This window comes from Dermacentor silvarum, chromosome 6, assembly GCF_013339745.2.
Source record: "Dermacentor silvarum isolate Dsil-2018 chromosome 6, BIME_Dsil_1.4, whole genome shotgun sequence".
Lineage (NCBI taxonomy): Eukaryota > Metazoa > Arthropoda > Arachnida > Ixodida > Ixodidae > Dermacentor > Dermacentor silvarum.
Genome location: NC_051159.1, coordinates 181,588,137 through 181,610,374, shown reverse-complemented (window position 1 = coordinate 181,610,374; position 22,238 = coordinate 181,588,137). Strand labels below are relative to the sequence as shown.

Here is a 22,238-nt window from a genome sequence, read left to right as displayed (position 1 = left end):
TGCTCTGTCTCCCGACCTGATTCGGCACCGATTCCTATGTCCACCACCTTTAATGACCAGTGTTTCGCTCCCAGACCACGCAATCCTGCTGAATGGCGAACACCTGACGACAAACCGATCTGCTTCCGCTGCCACCGAGTTGGTCACGTATCCCGCCACTGCCGCACCACCTGGATGCCGCCGTACTGGAGCTCATTCCCTGCTCCTCGCCCATACGCCGACGCTCGCCGTTACTCCCCTCGCTGTCCGTACCCTACTTCTGATGCCCCTGACAGCCGCTCCTCCGGGCGATCGCCGTCGCCTCAACGCCGTCGCTCCCCGTCACCCCAACCTCACCGCTTTTCCTCGCCACACCGCCGGATGGAAAACTAGGCCATGCAGCTCTTGGAGGTAATGCTGCATCACGTTCGTCCTGTCCAAATAGTCCGTTGACGCTCCTCCCGAACACGAACCTAATTGAAGTAGATGTAGATGGTGTCCCGTTGACGGCATTGATTGATACTGGAGCCCAAGTGTCCATAATGAGCGCTAACCTATGTCGTCGCCTCAAAAAAGTTCTTACGCCTGCCGTCACTCGAGCCGTACGCGTCGCCAATGGCGCCACTGTTGCCGTCTGTGGTATGTGCACTGCTCACGTAGGAATTGCTGGCCGCCAAGTTCCAGTCCTGTTCTCCGTGCTGACCAGTTGCCCTCATGACCTAATTTTCGGGCTCGACTTTCTGACGACGCATTCTGCCCTCATCGACTGTTCACCGGTACGCTGTGCCTCGAGCTTCCTCTTGTTTCTGACGTTCGCCCCGAACAACCGAACACCCTGTGCACTACAGCGTTTGTTAGATTACCTCCAAAAGCCCTAACCTTCGTCGAATTGGCCTCAACGGCAATCGTGCCTGATGGTGACTATGTCGTCGCCCCTATTCGTGATGTCCTCCTGGCGCGCGACATATCTGTGCCACACTCCGTCGTTACCCTTGCCGCTAATCGGATGTGTCTCCCCGTTATCAATTTTGGCTTGACGAAGCAAGTGTTACCTGAAGGCATAGCGGTGGCCACGTTCCGGTCAGTGACAGATGACCACGTCAATGCTTTTGCAGCCAACGCGTCTCCAGATCCTCCTGATTACCCGCAGGATGCCTTGAACCTCGATGGCCCATTACGTCCCATGGTCGCTCCGGACCTCGCCCCTGGCCAAGCAGCCGCCCTATATCGCCTTTTGCTTTCCTACCGCGACATATTTGACACTGACAATCGCCCACTTGGTCAGACGTCCCTTGTTAAGCATCGGATAAACACTGGTAATGCTGTTCCCATTCATCGCTGACCGTATCGCGTGTCCACGGCAGAGCGGCAAGTTATTCAGCAGGAAGTCAACAAGATGCTCGCCAAAGGCATTGTTGAGCCCTCGTCGAGCCCTTGGGCGTCGCCGGTCGTGCTCGTCAAAAAGAAAGATAGCACGTGGCGTTTCTGTGTTGATTACCGCCACCTAAACCGAATCACTAAAGAGGACGTTTACCCGTTACCACGAATTGACGACGCTCTTGATTGTCTTCACGGTGCCAAATACTTTTCGTCCATTGACCTTCGATCTGGTTATCGGCAGATTTCCGTCGATGATCAAGATCAAGGAAAGACCGCTTTCGTCACTCCAGATGGCCTCTACCAATTTAAGGTTATGCCGTTTGGTTTATGCAATGCCCCCGCCACGTTCGAACGGATGATGGACTCTCTGCTTCAAGGTTTCAAATGGTCTACTTGCCTTTGTTACCTCGACGACGTCCTTGTGTTTTCTCCTACGTTTGAGACGCACCTTGAGCGCGTCGTAGCTATCCTTGACGTCTTCCGCAAGGCTGGGCTCCAATTAAACTCGTCAAAGTGCCACTTCGGGCGCCGACAGATTACAGTGCTCGGCCATCTCGTCGATGCTTCCGGAGTACAACCCGACCCGGAGAAGGTTCGAGCAGTAACAGCTTTTCCTGTACCTCAGTCTGTCAACGACGTCCGGAGTTTTGTGGGGCTCTGCTCTTATTTCATACGGTTTGTGAAAGATTTCCTAGCAATAGCTCGACCACTCACAAACTTCTGAAGAAAGACGTGCCTTTTATGTGGGGTTCCCCTCAGGCTGCCGCATTTTCACGCCTTATCACGATTCTGACCAATCCACCGATCTTGGCCCACTTTGACCCGTCCGCACCTACAGAGGTCCGAACCGATGCCAGTGGTTATGGGATTGGCGCCGTCTTAGCGCAACGCCAACACGGACACGACCGCGTTATAGCCTACGCTAGCTGGCTCCTGACAACTGCAGAGCGCAACTATTCGATTACCGAGCGCGAATGTCCTGCTCTCGTCTGGGCTGTTTCAAATTTCCGCCCATATTTATATGGCAAACCCTTCTCAGTAATCACAGACCATCATGCGCTGTGTTGACTTTCGTCGCTCAAGGATCCTACTGGCAGGCTCGGTCGTTGGGCTCTCCGACTACAAGAATATCCCTACACAGTGACGTACAAGTCGGGACGCCAACACCAGGACGCAGATTGCCTCTCTCGCTACCCAGTCCAAGACCCGACCTCTACGTCTGAACCTGAGACCGACGCCTGCGCTCTCTGTTTTTCCACTGGTCCATGTCGCCGATGAGCAGCGCCGTGACCCGTCCTTGCGTATCATCATTGACCGCCTGGAATCGTCACTTGCCGACCGCTCCTTTCACTTATTCACACTTCAAGATGGCGTACTCTACCGCCACAACGTTCACCCCGACGGCCCAGCATTACTCCTTGTGATACCTAAACACCTTCGCTCAGCTGTTCTCCACGAACTTCACGACCTCCCCACTGCCGGTCACCTCGGTGTGTCACGTACCTACCGTATTTACACGATTGTAAGTCGATTCGAATGTAGGTCGACCTCCCCAAAATTGCATGTCTCAAAAAAAAAATAAAAAAAGGGGAGGGGGGAGAGAAAAACCACGCGAGTGCATTCACACAAGGGAAATTTATTGACGGGGTTGCTAAGACTACTCATCGTCACTAGAGTCGACCTCACTAGCACTGCTGCCGTCATAGCTGCTGCGGTCCCACAGCACGTCGTCATCAAGCGCAAGTCCACACTTTGCGAACGACCGCACCACGACATCGCAAGGTACAGCCGCCCACGCAGAGAGGACCCACCCGCACATAGTAGCCAGGGAGGCCAAATTTCCTCGTGCTGAAGCCGCCACTGCCGCACCACACGTTCACTGACTCAAAACTTGCGTCCCGCTGCGCAGTTGTTAGTTTCCTCAGCATGGAGAATAGCAGCCCGTTTGAACGCTGCTGTGAACGAGCGCCGAAAGTTCTTGGCACTCATGACAAGCGCGACGATTCCGCACAACACCAGAAGGGGCAGATGCGCGCAGCCGTCGAAAACAATCGTATCTCAAAGAAAAGCTCTTCCGCCAACTACTATTACCCCCAAACGACGGCTCTTCCGCCAACTACCAATACCCCCCAAACGGCGCGCAATCAAAATGTATGCAATATGGTAAACTAATACGCTACGCTTCTACCGTAACCATGGAAACGTAGGTGCAAAGTTGTAACCACGCCGTAGTGCCCCTGATTTCTCGTTTCTCTTGCCGCTACTAGCGGTACACGGTTCGGTTTCGATTCTAAGTCGACCCCCCAACATTGGATTGTCAAATTTGAAAAAATGGGTCGACCTACAATCGTGTAAATACGGTACAACCGGATCCGCCGACGCTTTTGACCAGGGCTTGCTCGCTCCGTTCGAAGATACGTAGCTGCGTGTGAGAAATGCCAGCGACGCAAGACACCGTCGACGCTCCCTGCTGGGTACCTTCAACCAATTGACATTCCCGCGGAACCATTCTTTCGGGTTGGTTTAGATTTACTTGGTCCTTTTCCTCTTTATACCTCTGGGAACAGGTGGATCGCTGTGGCCACAGATTACGCCACGCGCTACGCCATCACCCGAGCGCTCCCTACAAGCTGCGCCACAGATGTTGCCGATTTTCTTCTACGCGATGTGATTTTAACATGGAGCTCCGCGACAACTTCTCACAGACCGTGGCCGGACATTCCTGTCAAAAGTTATCGCGGACATCCTGCAGCCCTGTGCCACGAGGCACAAGCTATCCACGTCATACCATCCGCAAACAAATGGCCTCACGGAGCGTCTTAATCGCACTCTCACAGACATGCTCGCGAAGTATGTGTCTTCCGACCACACTGACTGGGACCTCGCTCTACCGTTTGTCACCTTTGCGTATAATTACTCGCGCCACGACACAGCCGGTTATTCGCCATTTTTCCTTCTGTTCGGCCGAGAACCAGCACTGCCCCTCGACACAACCCTCCCTGTTCACGCAGCACCCACCAGTGAATACGCACTTGACGCCGTCGCCCGAGCTGCCCACGCAAGGGAAATTGCCCGTGACCGCCTTCTGCACTCCCAAGAGAGTCAACGGCGTTTGTACGACCAGCGACACCGCGACGTGCACTTCCCGCCTGGTTCTTTGGTGCTTCTATGGTCTCCGTCGCGTCAGGTCGGCCTGTCAGAAAAACTGCTGTCTCGTTACACAGGTCCCTACTGAGTGCTTCGTGCCGTGACTCCCGTCACCTACGAGATCGCCCCTGACGCCCCATCTGCTTCCCAGTCCAGTGATATCGTGCACTGTTACACGACTGAAGCAGTATCACCCTCTCAGTGATGACATTTAGACGCTCCGGGACGTCGCTTCTGCCGCCGGGGGATTATGCTACACGCGTATGGTATTTGGTTGTTTGAACGAGGCGCGCGGGCGCCACCACTCGAGAAAAGAAGAGGAAGAAGGAGCTGGGCTCGCGCTGTGAATCTAACCGGTCAGCGCTGCAACCACTGTTGCAAATACAACTTGTAAATAGTTGGTAGTCTTACTGACTCGTCCTTCGCGTAACAATATTCTTCTTTATCATGTTTTGTGCAGCACATAATACCACATTGGCCACATACCTGTGGGAACTCATGATTGCTATAATCACCCTTAACCACACGTTCATCTACCGTAGTCGAAATAGGAACTGCAGCAAGCAGTTGTTTTGTTCCTAATCTGTGGGAGGCAAATGATGATAGATGACGCTGAAGCTGATGTCAAATATTTGTAGTTCTACTTGTGACATCAAAGTCGCTGACTGCATTGCGCTGAACAGTCAGTCAGTTGCCATCCGACTCGCATGGCAATGAAATCATTGGGAGATATTTGTTATAGTGAAAACCACATCTTTTCGTATGAATATGCACATGTGTTGCACTGCTGCACGATGAAGGAAGTTGTGAGGCCTTCGCTGTTGCACTTATCTGCTGCATGAGGGGATGAAAATTGATTTCCATCAATTTTACGCAAAGCAGTAGTGAGGTCATGCTGTGTCATATCATGTTGTCATAAAGTCATGCTGATGCAGTAAATGTGTGTTTTTTTTTTCACTGTTCACACAAATCTTTTATTAGTTTTGTTTCAGACAATTCCGACATTTTTTTTCTTGTCCCATGAAATCCTGAAATAGTCAGATTTTGCTGCATGTGGTAGACATCTTGTCGCTAGATATGCTCTGCCTCAACCCAATGTAGGTGGAGGAGTGGCCTGTCTGAAGCTGGTTTTCGCCCCCTGTGGCTACCCGGGCAGAGGGTGGCATCAAAGCCTAAACTGTCCTGGCAGATAACCTGTAATGCTTCTTTTTGCACTCATTCCAGGTTCAGACCGCCTGGTGTCCAAGACACAGCTTACCTCTGGGGAGTGGGAGGTGTCTGAGAAGGATGTGAGTGCCTTTTCCTTCTTTTTACTGGGATAGGTGTTATGGTTTCTTCTCAACACTTGAAGTTTGTTGTTATTGATGGTTGTTAGTATTACCAAATGCTTGAAGAAGTTCCTGCATATCTGCTCAGAATGTTTCAGTATTCAGCCTTTAGTACACTGAGAGTGAGCTCTTCACTGCAGACTGACACCAGCTACCTGTGGTTTGCCAATATTAGCAAGTATGCTTGTAACGAATTCTGAATATATAATGAAGGTATTTTGTGATGGATGTGACTTCATTGTAACAAGGAGCACCTGTACATTTAGTCTGCTCTTTTGACCTTAAGTACACATTGAACTGTCACGAGCTTCAAGCATCTCACAAGAGCAAAATGGTGGCTGCACTTTCTGGTGACTGTTGTGTGCTGGCTTACTGCTCAGCTCACCTCAGAGCCTTACAATTAAATTCAGCTACAAATGGCTTTCTAAAGAGATCAAGGAATTTACGTTGGTTTAAAACATAGCTGCTTTTAACAAGCTACGTGGAGTCAGAGGAACTGAAAGCTCTGCCAAGCTTACGTGGACTGCTTGGCATTTTAATACATGTGCAGAATCTGTGCCTCCATTGCTTTGCCTTCATAACTGCAAATGTTGTCCAAACGAGTAGGCAGTAATTTTTCCCTTTCTTTTTCCGCTTTATGGTGCCGCATGTAACAGAATTTTGTCAATAATGTGTGCAGGAATGTCAAGTGAGTATGTTCATGAAACAGGAATCTTGTTTGTACAACTATTTTTTATGCATGCAAAGCAACCTCAATATTGTGTGTTGACGAATAGTAGAACTTCGTTATAACGAAGCCATGTTAAACATGAAAATAACTGTCTGGCTTATTATTCATTCATTCATTCATTCATTCATTCATTCATTCATTCATTCATTTAAGTACTCTCAGTGCCACATATGGCATTACAGAGAGGACTGGATATCAGAACATATAGTAGAGATTGCAGTTTTAAAGGGGCCCTGAAACACTTTTCGACCATTGTAAAAAGACATTGCTGATCTGTTTACGAGGCTCCTGTGAACGTGTGAGCCAAATATTATTGCACTGCACACAGCGGTGTGAACAGACACTTGCTCTCACATTTGCAATGTCGTCATCGAAAGCTGATTAGCAGTTGGCCGACCAATGATATTGGCTGGTTTCTTGATTGCAAAAACATTCTTTAATACACATTCTAGTAATACATGATTGCAAATTTTGAGTTAACTGTGATATAGCTGCGTTTGCTACCCGTGGCCTTTGAGATGGCAGTGGCGTGCTGTGTAGTGTGCAGGGTGTCGTGTCCTGCTGTGCAGGGTGTCGTGATGTGTCCTTTCACTGCCGCGATGCTCAACTTTTGGCTGAGGCTTTGCCCTCTTGGCTTCTCTGCTGTGTAGCTTCCAGCTTGCCAGCGGAGACGAAAAGAGAGAGAAAGCCAGGTATGGGTACGATAATTCTACTTAAAAGAATTACTGGAAGGACGAAACCGGACGGAGGGCCGACTGTGCCACTGTAGCACGAGGTCGGGCGGCGGTGCGAGGCTTTCCGTCGCGGTCTCCACATAAGCCGGCTTGAGACTGTCCAAGCTGACAGTCTCTTCCCGGCCGTTCTGTAGGAGGGTGTCAGTTTTCGGGGTGCGGCGGAGGACGCAGAATGGTCCGTCGTAGGCTGGGGTTAGCGGCGGTCGGACAGCGTCTCGGTGCATGAAAACGTGTGTTGAAGTGATCATGTCCGGGTCCAATTGTAGGCTTATGCCTCAGGAGCGTAGGAAATACACGACTGACCCGAATCGACGCCAGAATAGAACCGCGAGCCGTGGCTTCACGTGCCACGGCCAGGCGCCGTCTTTATTTTCTTCTCATGCGGGCGCACGCTATCCGGGTTTCACGAGCTGCCCAAAGGAGGGCGCTACAAATTCAAGCACTTTGTAGCGTGAGATTTGTGGAACTACATACTTTAATAGTGAGGCCATTTTATTAGTGTTGTGCAAATATTCGAATAGTAATTTCAAATATTACGCTATTCGCAGTAAGGCACAATTTTTAAAATCAAGAATAGACTCACCTGTTTGGAAAAACTGTATAAATATAATGGTTGGAGTTTTCAGATACAGTCAACGACCGACTTTCTGGACGCCCGATTTTTCGGACGCCTTGGCGCCACGTATCCCATAGAGCCAGTGTGTAAGAACGTCTGAAATTTCGCACGCAAAAAACCTTCGCCGTCCGATTTTTCAGACCTTTGCCATGACCGCAGGTCCGAAACGGCAATAGTCGAAGCCACCACCGCCGTCATTTTTATTATCTCGCCGCCTCGAACTGGCGCTCTCGCATGCAGATCCACTGGTAGCTGTAGCCACCACCACGGCAATGCTAGGCTTAGCTATTTCGACGTCCGCTACCAAATTTCTTGGTGTTTGGTGGCGTGTTTTTCAATGAAACAGTTCGGCGATGTTAGCAAGGGTGCCGACTCCGCCTTTGTGATCCTCGCCAATGGCTTCAAAGCTCGGAAAGCACGGCGCGTTGTGTAATGCCAATTCCCGAAAAGTAAGCTTCACCTCAATACAGAAGTGTTATGCAGTGAAGCGTACCAAGAGTGGGAAGGGGCAATTGTCACGGGACACGGTATGTATTCCTTAATTATACGCGTGCACCCGCCGTCTCCTATCTCAGTACGAGCACCGATACCCCTAATAAGTGCACTGACAGATCTTTAGAGCGATTTTGGACGTGCCTGTGGCAATTTGAGCCCCTTGGGAGCAGTAAAGGCCTAACGGCATGCACGCGATATTCAAGCAGACAGCGACAAGCGATGCAGCAGGCACACCCTGAAGCGCTGTCGTGTCGCAGCGTGGAGCAACCACATGAACGCGACATCGCGAAAAAGAGTAGCAACGGATTGACATTGCTGTGCGAATAAATGTTATCGTGCACGCGTAAAGAAATCTCAATTTTATCAAAAGGCCAACGTTTTGTCTAGATCTAGTTAAATATGCTATCATCCCCAGTGGAAATCCTTCCCATGCCGCCGTAAAAAGCCGTGGCGCCATCTGTTGAGTAAAACGTAAAACACTTTCTCGGCTCTCGGTGGCGTCTCAGGCCTAACAGCGTCAAAATAAAACAACCGATCTCAATATTAACGACAAGAGAGCGCCGATACTTAGTCTTCAGCTAGCGATGAGGTGAAGCGATGACTGATTGTGCTATTTATTTTTTGCTGTCACAGCAGAGAGCAAGTTGCAAGAGCGAATTCAGATCGAATGATTGCTGCCATCTTGTTGTGCAATCGCTGTCCCCAGCGGATATCGTTGCACTGACTTCCGGGTGACAGGCGATATTTTCTGGCTGGCCAGAAACTGGCGACACGACCCTTCGTGACGCCCTTCGTGACCGGCAAAACCTGTCGCTCGTCGCCGTCGCTTGTCGCTGTTGCTCGAAAATCGCGTGCATGCGGTTGCGCCTTAAAAGGTATGCATTCATGTTTTCGGACGTTTTCGTGGCTCCTAAGGAATCCGAAATAAAAAGTAGGGCAGCTTGTGCAAGGCTGGAGTAATAAACAGCAGAGCTGGTGATCGACCTAGCTTCTTCCAGATTTTACTAGGTTTGGCTAAGTTTTGCTAGGAAATGCTAAGCGCTGCTAGGCACGGTGTTCCGAATGGGCTCACCGTCGACGCGCAGGTTCTCGCTTGGCTGCGCGACGCGCATCAAGATGAGCGGCTTCTTCTTCGGGTGTCCGGATCTTCTTTGGTCGTCCCATGTCAAGGCTACATCTACTCGCCACAGAGTCAACGAGAGTTGTGCCGCCGTCGCGGTAGCTCCGAGCTTTATCTCTCCGGTGACGTCATGGCAAAGCTGTGCCTCCACACTTGCCGGGGCATGGCTGGTCGAAACCTGCCAAGCTGCTGCCGACGTCGCCCGCGTTTCCCCGGCACGAATGCTGGAAACGGGGAATGCGGGCGGCGTCGGCAGCAGCTCTTGTTGGTGCTGCTACAATTTTTTTCTCTATCTTGCTCTCATTTTCTCCTTCCCTCTCCTTAACGTCCCATGTCAAGGCAACATGTGCATGGCACGGAGAGGAGGTGAGGCACACGCCGCTCCGCGAGGTGGTTGCTAGGCAACGCAGTGATGTCGTAGCTCAGCGAGGTTTTGCGACAGCAGGCGCCACTTTTTACGGTTAGCTAGAACAGCTTCGCTGTTAAAGTCAGACGTTGACTGTATAATAATCGTAGTCATTTCATTAACTTTGTCTAACAACGGGCAAAAGAAACCGAGCAACGAGCTCCAGATACGCCGGCGCCATCTTGACCAATCTTGGCGGCCTGGTTGCCAGCACTCCTTTCTTACCGCTGCCATGTCCAGACACAAGGTTAGAAAAAACAGTTTCGGACCATTAAAAATTTTTCATAACCTTCATAATTGCTCAGAAACTCATTAACACCGTTTCAAAACATCTAAACTATAATATTCCAAAAGAAAGCAATAAGATGAGTGAATGACATCAACATTGTCAAATGTATTCCAATAAGTAAGTCATACTTGAAATAATTCTGGTCTCATTCTCACAAATTAGTCCACTTAATCATTGCACATATCCATAATTATCTTGCATGTCACTTGTGGGGATTGAGGGTTGAGCCGGCACGTTTGCGCGGGCTTCACCTGCTTTGCCATCCCTCGCCATCGTTCCCCGCTCGCCTTATTCCCCGCCCGCGCCGCCTAACCGGTTCCCGCGGTGGCGCTGCGCACGCAGCGGTTTGCGGTGAGGGCGGGGCGCTGACGTCACGCGGCCGCGTTTCGGCTGCTAGCGGCGGAGCGTGGCTCTTTTTTTCTCTCCGGAACCAGTGCACGGTACGTACATGCTTTCCTCTCGTCCGCCGACACCTTTGTGATTGGGACTGGAGCTCGCGCACGGTGCCTTTGCCCGTGCAGGGAGCGCGTACTTTGTGCTGATCCTTTTCCCGACGCTAAGCCGACGAGCGGTGCCATTAGTGCTCGCGCGAGGTCGTACCCCGCCGAGCTGCACTTGCCGAAAGCCTAAGCCGAAGGATATTGCCCGTGCTCTCGCGAGTTGACCCATTGGTTATCGCCAGAGCAAGTAGTATAGCCACCAGGACTTTTCCTAGCGGCGTGTCCCAGCTTGAGCCTGTGCTCTCGCCGCGACGTGCTATAGGCGCCTGTTATTGTATCTTCGCCCTGGTGCAGGACCCCTTTGGCTCCCCGCCGCGCTGGCGTTTGTGCAGTGCTGGTGCCGACGATTTCAGTAAACTGTTTCCGTCAACTCAGGGCTTTACTGTGTTTTTGCGTGCGTCGCTCGGTAGCCCCTTGCGGCCTCTGAGCTCGCGCGTGAGTGGTGCTGGAGGCGACGGCTGACGTGGCCCTGTGGCTCGCTAAGCTCGAACCCGCGGTGGTTGGTCTCCTGTGAGACACCAAGAACCCACACACTTTGCGGCCAAGATTTTTGAACAGCAACTATTTGATATTCGTTTCGAAAATATTTGGCCAAAATCTGCTATTCGCTTCGAACTCAAAATCCACTATTTGCACAACTCTACATTCTACGATTAGTTAGAAAAGTGTTTCAGGGCCCTTTTAAAGGATGATAGGTCTGATATTAATTTTGAACATATATTTGTTAAGAACAATTTAGATTTAGATTGTATCCGTGTTTGTTATAACAAGGTCAGACTGTGTTTTAATTGATTTGCCCGTATTAGCAGCCTGGGATGGTAGCACTGCAATGCCTCCATAAGATAGTCGACAGTTTGCAGTGCATGCTGTAAGGTAAGCGTGCCTCTACTGCAGGTATGGGTGGACGAGAGCCGACGGCTAGTCTACTTTGTGAGCCTCAAGGACACACCTTTGGAGAGGCACCTGTGAGTTTACATTGCTTTGTCGTATTAGTGCCTGCCCTCATTATTGCGCACCAGAGGACGGGGAAGATAAAGTGTCAAGCTAGGAAAGTGATGGGGAGTGCGTGTGTATCGATTTAATCTTCCAACTGTAAACTGATAAACTGATTGCTCTGCTTATTGACACTGAGAGTGCCAGTAGAGCACAGCAGTCCTCCAATTTTGCACAATGCTGATCGCTGGGCAGGAGCGGACACTCCTAAACAACAAATATATTTCTTTATTATGGTGTCCAGTGACGAAAGTTGTACGAAGTTTGGGCCTCACAGAAGCTCAAGAAATGCCTGTATACCAAGCAACCACCAAAACAATAAGTATAATGTGAGGCCTTGAATCCCTTTATTGCACTTTACCACGGCTGCAGTTACACTGCGCAGCACATATCATATGCTACGTGCTCCACTGTTTGCATTTTATTCCCGCCTGATAGTGCACTACCTTTGACCAAAGCACAATTTGCTGCGCACCAAAAACGTGGAAATCAGCGGTGCTTCACAGCCTCGGAGATGGTCGGCATGCGCATCACGCTGCCCGATCTCAGATGCTATGGCCACTGGCTCGGCAGGGTGGTCAATGTTGTGCATCTCATAATCAGATTCTACCAGATGGCCATAAGCTTCTGGGAGTTCTGAACTGATGCATCAGAAGAGCTACTAGTAGCATTGCGTGCTGCCAGATACAGTAGAACCTCATTGATATGTTTCAGAAAAAAAAAAAGAAAAAAACATGAGAAAAAACGTACTCACTGGAAAAATGCACAATCCGAAGTCACCAAAAAAAGACAGCAGACTCAACTGTAGTTGACATCCACATAAAGCAAAACATTGCGCAAATTTTTTGCAGCACAAGATGCCGACATGCGCCAAGTTAGCTGGTGGGTCCCGGGCGGCCTGAGACGTGTGTTGTCGTTTTTGTGGTTTCGACGAGCTTACGTTTACGCTCCTCTAATTCGGCCTGGATGAATGGGGCATTTTGGTGGGAAGTTTTCGTGCCCCCTCGGCCTGAATTGTTGCACCATGAGACGCCGATGCGCATTGAGCTGGTTGGGGCCTGAGCAACCCGAGACGCATGCTTTTAGCATGCATAAGTGAGAATACGAGCTATGTGTTTGGCTTTGAGTGTGGATTCATTTCTTTCTGCTCAAAAATGGTGAAAGCTGCTATTTTACAGAACCAGTATCAAAAACAGTAGTAATATCCTGTTAAATATTTGTATTTGCACCAGATTAGAATGTGTGAAGAAATCTGGCTGGATTTGGTGTAAGGAAGGAGCTGTTGCTTTAGTGGGTACTGCCATGTTTGTTGCAGCACAATTTCTGGAACAAGTGTGGGGTGGCTGGTTCGATGAGAAAAAATAGTGTGCATGGTGCGGACTCCAAACACCATTTGCATGCACCGTGGATATGATGTGATTCATTTAGAACCGAATGCATTTGGTGCCTTTATTTCAAAACTATAGTAACAAAAAACACTGGCCTCTGTGTTGGTACAGCACTGAATAAAATCCTGCGCCTATCAGTGAAACATGCACTGAGGTAATATGACTTCGAAAAATTGCACACAATTTTCTCAAAGCTTTTCTCAAGCAGTGAAAAAGATATTCACCACGTGCACTTATTGTTATAAGAATGCTTGTTTTTGTTACCTTATTTCTAAATAAAGTGCCATTCAACTTTCATCTGTAGAATTTGTGCTATTGCAGCTAGATTTTGTTTTGTGGTTCCATTTGAAGAAACTGTTAAGCACATTATGTGTTGTAACACTGCAGGTATGTGGTGGGCCTTGATGGCCAATTACCTGTGTCAAGGCTGACTGAGCCAGGGTACTCTCACAGCATCTTCATGGATCAGGTAGGATGTTGTGCTTGAAGCCACTCAGAGAAGTTCATTTATACACACGAAGTAACAGCAAGAGCAGTTTTGAAGTGGAACTCCAGCAGGAGATACGAATCATTTTCAGACCGAAACCAAGCGGCGGAGTCCACATCGCCACAGCCATCAGTGGAAATCGTACGTGAATGACAGCAATGCCGGAACGCTTCGAGCCTATTTATGTCTTTAAAGCCTGTATTCTTGCGTTTACCGCCGCGCATAACACCGCGTTGGCCGCGGGCTTTCGTAACTGCGTAGTCGTCATCCACGATCACATCGATGGCGGCTGTAGTTTTCTCCGCAGCGGTTGCGGCGAACGGTAGTTTCATTTTTACTTGGTACGCGCATCGGCCGCGTGCCTAAAGAACTACGTAGTCACCATCGATGATTGCATAGATAGTGACCACGGTTCCGACTGCAGGTGTTGCAGAGAATGGTAGTTAATTCGTCCAGACTCGGTGCGTGAGTCGGGCGCGTGCCTTCAGCACCGCAAGGTCGCCGTTCATAATCGTGTCGATAGCGGTAACGGTTTTTTCCGTGTTTTTTCCGGTCACTGTTTTTTTGTTTCAGCTGTTGCGGCAAACAGTTGTTTCGTTTTGACTCGGTGCAAAGCTGTCGAGCTTGAAGAGCACCGGCTACATCGCGATTATGTTTGCACCAGCTCACTGGCGAAAACGTAATCGCGATGTGCGCGCGATAGTACAAAGCATGTCTACATGCTTGGTCTACATGTTTTGCATATGTGTGCAGGGCTTGAAAATAATTGTTTTGGTTATAGTGTGGTACCGCTTATAGTGCAGATATTCGCGACTCCGGTGACTTAGGTTATAAGCAGCCTACACTGTAATGTGGAAGATGTGAGTTTGGTTCCCATTAGTGGCAAGTTGTTTCTTCGTCCACTTCCAGTTTCCCTTTACCTTATCATTACTACATTTAAATTAAGAAAACAAATAATTTCCCCTATGCTTTCCTTGGCTTCATTGTCTGTTGGCTTTATGTGGTTGTGTCTAGGCATTGCATAAATGGCAGTTTAATGTTGCAATGACTTTGAAGCTCATTAATGCCTTCTAAATAGTTATTGTTTGAAAGCTTCTGGTACTTGTTAAAATTTCACCTCAAAAAGGAGGACAAATGAAGGTCTTTAATGCATATCAATCATCACCTGTCTTATTGGGCCAACAGTGTAAATTATGTTTTTTGACTCTTATCTTTCAGAAAAAAAAATCGTAACTGATTACTTCATCCCATAAAGTTTCTCTCAGATACATAGAGGGAAAAGTAAGAAAGCTGTGACGGTGTTGTATGCGTGGGAATTTTGAGATGTGAGAGTCATCTTTTTTGCAGAACCAGAGTGCTTTGAAGATGTGTTCACTCGGTTGCAGTGGTTGCACTAAAGCAATGTGCGTGGTGGTGTTCTTGCTGTAATATTATGGATGGATTTGTTGTTAAAACTAAGGGCTTACTAGATAGGATGTGCAGAATGTCAACCTGTGAATATGAACTTGGCGAGTTGCTAAATTTTGATGAAAGGAGGTCTGAGCTCAGTCTGTCAGATTTTCCATTACTTGTCGTAAGTGAGGGAAGATTAGTATACTACGAGAGAACCAAGGCTTGCCATGGAAGTTTAATTCCAAGAAAGATTTGTTTGGCACAGCTGTGACTGTATTATAGGGCAACTCTTCTTCAAGACGAGATGAATCTTGCACATCCTAGCACTCCCGTGGAGTTACAGTGGCTTCTAAGAAACTCTCACGAATTATGCCAAATTTCTTTCTAGATAGCATTGTATAAAACCCTGTGCTTTTTTATAACTAGTAATTTCTCATAATATTCACCGAGGAAAAAAAGAAAGAAGTGCAAGAGATTTAGTGAAAAAACTTTCATTACATTGTTATGTTAACCTCTTGCATGTGGACTTCAGAATGTAATCATGTCAGAGTTTGTCCCACTAGGCACTTCTGCTGTTATACAGTCCACGAAGAAGAGGGCAGTGTAATTGAAGGGGCATCACCTGAGACTCCTGTCTCACTGCCTTACGCAGGGGTGCAGTATGTTTGTTACGGTCAAGAGCAGTCTGAGTGAGCCACCCTCGAGCGCTGCGTATGGGCTGAACCACTCGGAGGAACCATCATGTCCACCATCTCCACGCCTTGTGGCTGTCTTACTGGAGCCATCAAGTGAGCATTAGCAATTTTCCACCGATTTACAGTTGCTGTAAGTATGGGCACTACAGTTCTAAAAAAATTCTTGGCCAATAGCAGGTGTGGCAGAACACAACAGGAGGAGTTTGCCATTCTGTTTTATGCAATTTTTCTGTGCTCTGATTGGAACGAATACCACATTGTTGTATTCATTTGTTATGCTAACAAAGAAGCTTAAGAAAAAGCTAAAGACTGTGCAATTAACAATGGAAAGAAAAACGATAGGTGTAACGTTAACAGACAAGAAGAAGCGGTGAGGTTGAGAGCAAACAGCGGCAGCCGATAGTTCAGTTTAACAGGAAGAACTGGAGTTGGGAGGCCGTGTAATGTGTAAGGCAGATAATTGGTGGTCTGTTAGAGTGGCGAATGAGCGGAGTTGGAATGTGAAAGACCACAGTGTACTCCAGCATTGTAACCATACCACCACTGACAACAAAGAAAGTGCTGATTTTTGTCAATTTGTTTATGGGGTTGGAGCAAGATGTAAGGTACACGTTACAAAAATAATGCTCAAAACGGAGCGATTTCAAATATTTGTTTTAAGGTGGTCAAATTTGCCGTTATTTGAATGTAATCCAGGTGGACTTCAAGTTACGAAAATCTTTGAAAAACATGCATTACAATCGAATAAATATGGTATATGCTGTCTGACTAAAGCTTGGTAAGCTGACAGAGATGGTGATGTTTCTAAACCTGGCTATCTTTCTTGATCAGGTTTGATTGAGGACACAAGAAAGAGCAGAATCTTTTAAATTAGTGACACATGGCTTCTTACATGTCTAAGGCATTGGGCACATTTGTAGATTAGGAGCCTAATAGTATTTAGTTGATGTGTACAGGGTGACGTCCTCCTACTGACACTTTTTCATCCCCAAGTGCTTTATCTATGGCATATAGTACTACACAGGGCTCAGAAAGGGCCTAAACTCCAACTTGCTATTTTAGCCTTGTGACATAATTTTCAGACTCCTTCAAGCACATTTCAGACTGTTAATGCCCCTGCCATCTTTGTGACTTTGCTAGAACACATGTGCTTGAAATTCAGGAGAACCTCGTGAATATGATCCCATTTCGTACAATTTCTCGGCGTGAACATTCACAATCGAGTACACAAAAAATGACTCAATACAGTTACGCATATCTTTTACTGGTCAATATGTTCCTGGAATACATGATCTTTTGGCGCCAACATTGATTACATCACTGAACTGCGATCGTATGATGCTTTTTCTGTATGCTAGATCCCATGTGAACAAGAAAAGGCATGAGGCACACGCAATTGAAAGCAGTAGTACAGTTAAACCTGGATATAACGAAATTGACAAATTCCTGAAAAACCTCGTTATCAAGAGGATTGCGGTATATGCAGGTTTGGCACGAAAATTCGAAAAAGAAATGCTTACCGTATTTACTCGATCCTAGCGCGCCCTCGATTGTAACGCGCACTCGTTGTCCGTTTTCGTCGAAGCACTCACCCTTGGAATGTCACACCAGATACTGGATGCATAGACACGTGTCGTTTCGCACAAGCGCGAGGCGTCGGAAACGAAGAGCGAGCGACATGATGGCGTCGTAGCCTCGTATAGTGTCACCTAGTGTCAGGTTAGTGAAGTGAAGCACAGAGACTTGCGCAGTAACCAAAAAGCTGCCAGCGTGTTGAAAAAAAAAATGTTTTTTTTTTTTCTTCGGCAACATCAACTGGAAAAGGAGAGTGCCGGCTTGGTGGGCTAGGCCAGCTGCAGCAAGCAGTGGGATCAGGTTTCAATGAAGGGAGGGGGAAAGGTCACGCTTGTGGCGGCAAGATCGCCGGATCGAAGGATGCAGGCCCACCTCGCGCACGCTCGCACGCACGCACACGTGTGCTCGCTCTCGCCTCGCAGTCGCCGTGAATTCGAGCGCGAAGCGCGATGCCGTCGCTTCGCATTCCGTTGCGGCAGAGAAGTTGCTTCCGGTTGCTGCTCGCGCAAAAATGACAAAATTTGGGCGAAATCTCTAGCTTGTCAGTGGGGAAAATTCGTTATTTCGAGGGGGTCATCTCAAATACATGTGCTTCTATGGAGTAACGGCAGCGAATAGAAAAACTTCGTTATATCCAGGAATTCGTTATATTTAGGTTCGTTATAAGCAGGTTTAACTGTATTACGAAGCGATCACTTGACCAGTGCCCACCTATATGATGACGACAGCTCCCTTCGAGGTGACAGTAACCACCACATTTTCTGGGAGCGGTAACGTCCATCAAGGCCAGGCTTCTCAAATAGCCACAAGCTAACCATCGTAGAGAGCTTGGCAAGGAGTCAACGTCGACGACTTCCATGGGAACAGCGTCAACTTCACATCCCCAATTGCTGCGTGGTTGCGTTGTATGCGGGGGCGATTATGCAACATTGGAGGCAAAATCCAACATGGTAGTGTGACCATGGGCTGAGTGCTGTGAACAGTGCTACCCCTCTGATTGGCCAAGACACGGTCATCCGATTCCCTCATCTAGTTACATAGGAAAAACGACCGTTTTAAAAGCGAACATCTTTGGTGCAGTGTAGTATGCTCGTATGTGTGTGCTATGACATGTAGTGAGATCAAACATGTAATGTGCTCCTATATGGAGTGTGCTCCCATATCATGGAGCGTTGTGAGTTGTAAATATGTAAAATAAACCAATTCATTTCCTTCAAACCTCCTGACCTCATCTCCTCACCAACAAGCAGCTCTTACGACAGCGTGGGTCCGCTTAGTTAGCTTAAGGGTGACGCCCCGGTATAGCGCAGGCCAGCTACCACATTTTAGGTGCTCTGGTAGTGCAGGCAAGTGACCTTTTGTGTGACGCCCGAGTCTGAACCACAACCCTCAGAATTGGATCAAACAGTAGGTGCCGGCCACAGCAGCTTCTCTGCAGTACTCGCCCGCCCATGTCCCGTGAAAAGGCCAGCACACACTCAGTTTCCTGTTCTAGCACAAGCATTGGATAAGCGTCTTCACTTATCTGTTTCACAGTGCGTGTGGCATAGATCCATTGAAAGCGTACTGTAAGCTTTTAATAAATGATAACCCAAACGCGCCGCCGTTCCCTGTTGCAGGCGGCGCGAAGTGAGCGTCACATTTCGCTCTGGCAGCACCCTATTCTGGCATCGCTTGCCAGCTTGATTTCATTTACATTTCCAGTCACTGTCTTAACAATAAGAAAACAACAAAACGTGTATCAAGCTGCTCAAGCCCCACCACCTCACAAACTTCCCAGCAAAATGCCCCCTGCTCGAAAAAGCTGTTGATTCAGGCCAACTTTGAGAAGCGCAAACGTAAGCTTGCAGAAGCTGCAAAAATGGTAACGCACCTCTCGGGTGGATCAAGCCCCACCAGCCTAACGCGCCTCGGCAACTCATGCTGCAACAATTTGTGCAATGCTTCGCATTACATAAATGTCAGCTACAGTTAATAACTTGGCTAAATTTTTCGGTGACTTCGTATGTTACGTTTTTCCGGTTAGTATGTTATTTCTCGCTTTTTTTTTCTCCGAAAATGTATGAACGAGGTTCTGCTGTACTTGCCTTTCAATATGGCAGGACCTGTTGTGATGCCTCTGCTGGATGGTGCCAATGTTGGAGGCTATCAGGAGCCAGAGCTCTTCAGCCATACAATCTCATCGGGCCACGTGGTGTTTGGCCTGGTCTTCAAGCCAGCACACTTGGAGCCACAGCGTCGTTACCCCACAGTGCTCACCATCTATGGAGGCCCAGAGGTCCAACTGGTTACAAACTCCTTCAAGGGCATGCGGTGAGATGGGCTACAGAACACGTCAAACTTTGTTTTCACTTCTTAATCTCTTATAGCTGAAATTTTTTGCCTGAAGAAAAAAGATATGAATTGCGGTTAGAAGTACTTGTATGCAAGGTAGGAACATCCAAACTTACTCTCAAACTTGTATTTACTACCCTGGGTGAGATTTGTACACTCATTTAAGAAAATTTAAACAGGCATCTAGCACAAAGCAGTGCCTTTATATAGGCATATTTTCGCACAGAACAAACTCAGACTTGGCAGTTGAACCGAATCGCATCTTAAGGTGGTCTGTAAAACAGTTGGTACTGTTATGCAGCCTTCTCCGCATCGCCAGCCTCGCGCACCTCTCTTCCATTGCCCTTCCACTCCTCCGAAGACGAATGGGCTGCGCATATTTTTGGGCTGTTTTTGGGCTACGTTTAACCAGCTGTTGGTGCAACCTTTTTCTGTTTGTTTCCACATCTGCGTCCGTGGCGTGGCGCGATGCACCGGGTTTTGTACTAGGACTTAATTTCTTTGTCCGCCCGTTACAAAAGGAAGAGCACCATACGATCATCATCATCATTACCATGTTGGCTAGAAACATTTCAGATAATTTTATATGTTAGCCACTGGGAAACCATGGCGAATGATTTGTATTTTATATTTTTTCTTCATGTGTTTACCTCTTGTAGTCAACCCCTTTGCTTCGGCCGCGGCGGCCGCATTTCGATGGAGGCAAAATGCAAAAACGCCTATGTGCTTGCGTTGTAGTGCACGTTAAAGAACCCCAGGTGGTCAAAATTAACCCGGAGCCCTCCGCTACGGCATGCCTCATAATCAGAACTGGTTTTGGCACGTAAAACCCCAGAAAGAAGAACCCCTTTGTTTGAGCGTGTGCTTGATGCTTGCATCTGTGATATTTTTTACTTTTTCTTCTGTGAGCTAGTCTGGTTAAACACCTGGTTTGGCCGTGTATTTGATGCTTTCAGTTAGCGCCTTTACTGCAAATGAAAAAAAAAAAAAAAAGCTTTACTAGGTTGTTTTTACTGACTCATTTTGGCTACAAGCTACCGAGGCCCGACTGCATAGGTTGGCTACTTTTGGGCTGTAATATCCGTCTGTATTGGCTATGTCAATCTGCGTCATCTGGCAACACTAGGCGCTGCTCCCAAATTGCTCGCTGGCCCCTCGATCTGCGCGGTTCTGCGACGGATTTAGTCACTCATGTTCGTTTTTGTGGGTTATGTCGAAGTCATTCCACGCCACATGCTTTCTCAGCCTCGTTTGACTCTCCACCGAAATGGACGCCCGCTGATCATCGGCAATGCACGATGTTGCCGGTGAAAAAAAAAAGCGCACTGCTACAGATTTGGAAATGAAGTGCTTCTAAACGATGGGGTGATCGTAGTAAACATGCTTGCTTCGGATAGCGACGGCAGCGATGATGCTGTAGGGCAGGCTGCCCTGCGCATGATTCAGTCCCTCCAGGCCGTCGTTATTGCGAAGGACCTTCGTGAGAGAAGGATGTTGGCAAGCTTCCCTTAAAGCAAGCAAAGCTGACGGACATGGGGTTTTCACGTGCAAGCCAGTGAGAAGTACGTGGTGAGATGGTTGCGGCAATCTCGCCTCGCTCCAGCATTTCTACTGGATTTTTCAAGCTGAGAGGCTGCCGCGGGGACTTTCTTAAGTTTTTAAAAGGCCCCTTTTGAGGCCACCAAAGTGATGCCTTGGCGGAGCTCGCATGTCACTTGACGCCCGTGACCTCACTTTTCAGTTGTTAAAGCAGTGCCATTCTTGAATGCCAACAGCCGTGACTTGTTACACGCGATTGGAGCGCGCAAGAAGCAGAGTTAAACAGTTGAATGAGTCACACAACAATCAGCAGCCGGATGGAGGAAGGTGGTGGGGAGGGGCACTGGCCTCCCCACCATTATAGTTTTCTCACAACAGCTCTGCCATCCCCCTATTATGATTTTTTTCATGCAACCCGGTCATAACAATTATTGGTTATAACAACGGAATTTTCTTGGCACTCGAATATTGTTATAAGTGGGTTCGACTATAAACATATACACTTGCATATGTGTGTGCATGCTTGTGTGCATGCTGTGTGCATGTGTGCGTGCTTGTGCATGTGTATGTGAATTTGCATGCCTGCTGCATGCATGCAAATTCACATTCACGTAGATGCATGATGCATCTACGTGAAACTGAAACCAAAACACGAGAAACGCTGTTGCTATCATCATAATCATCCTGGAAGTTAACAATGTGGTCATAGCTATAGATACAGCAGATGTCAGTTCTCCATTGGCTGTTCTCACGCTTTTGTAGCATTTTTATCTAGCTGATACTCCAATGTACTGCCTCGGTATGGTCTTTTTGTTTGTGCCTTTTGGGACTGCAGTTCAGTAATCATTGGAGCGTGGCACGGAGCTCACTCAAGGAGGATGTTGGATGAAAAAGAAGCCTTGGGTAGTGTCTGGTCGCACATTGCTTAGCATAGTTGGTGTTGGTGCCATTTTAAATCTGTCTTGTAAGACATGTACTGAACTGCTGGCATATAATTTGCTTATGAGGGGTACCTTCTTTGCAACATTGCTCGATCGCGTGAGCAGATTCAGAGGCTGTCATATAATCAGCTTTCACATGTTTTATGGCACAGTTATGCAGGAGAGATTGT

The 22,238-nt window shown here is 48.0% G+C and overlaps 1 protein-coding gene across 2 annotated transcripts in view; it reads left to right on the top strand.

The window, feature by feature from the left end:
- Nucleotides 1-22,238, top strand: part of LOC119456493 (dipeptidyl peptidase 9) — a 97,286-nt gene that overhangs the window by 59,822 nt on the left and 15,226 nt on the right. For both annotated transcript variants that reach the window (XM_037718310.2, XM_049669903.1), the window contains exons 10-14: nt 5,731-5,795; nt 11,619-11,689; nt 13,493-13,574; nt 15,637-15,772; nt 19,357-19,567. In XM_037718310.2, the coding sequence (XP_037574238.1) occupies nt 5,731-5,795; nt 11,619-11,689; nt 13,493-13,574; nt 15,637-15,772; nt 19,357-19,567 (565 nt within the window). The remainder of the gene's footprint in view (nt 1-5,730; nt 5,796-11,618; nt 11,690-13,492; nt 13,575-15,636; nt 15,773-19,356; nt 19,568-22,238) is intronic.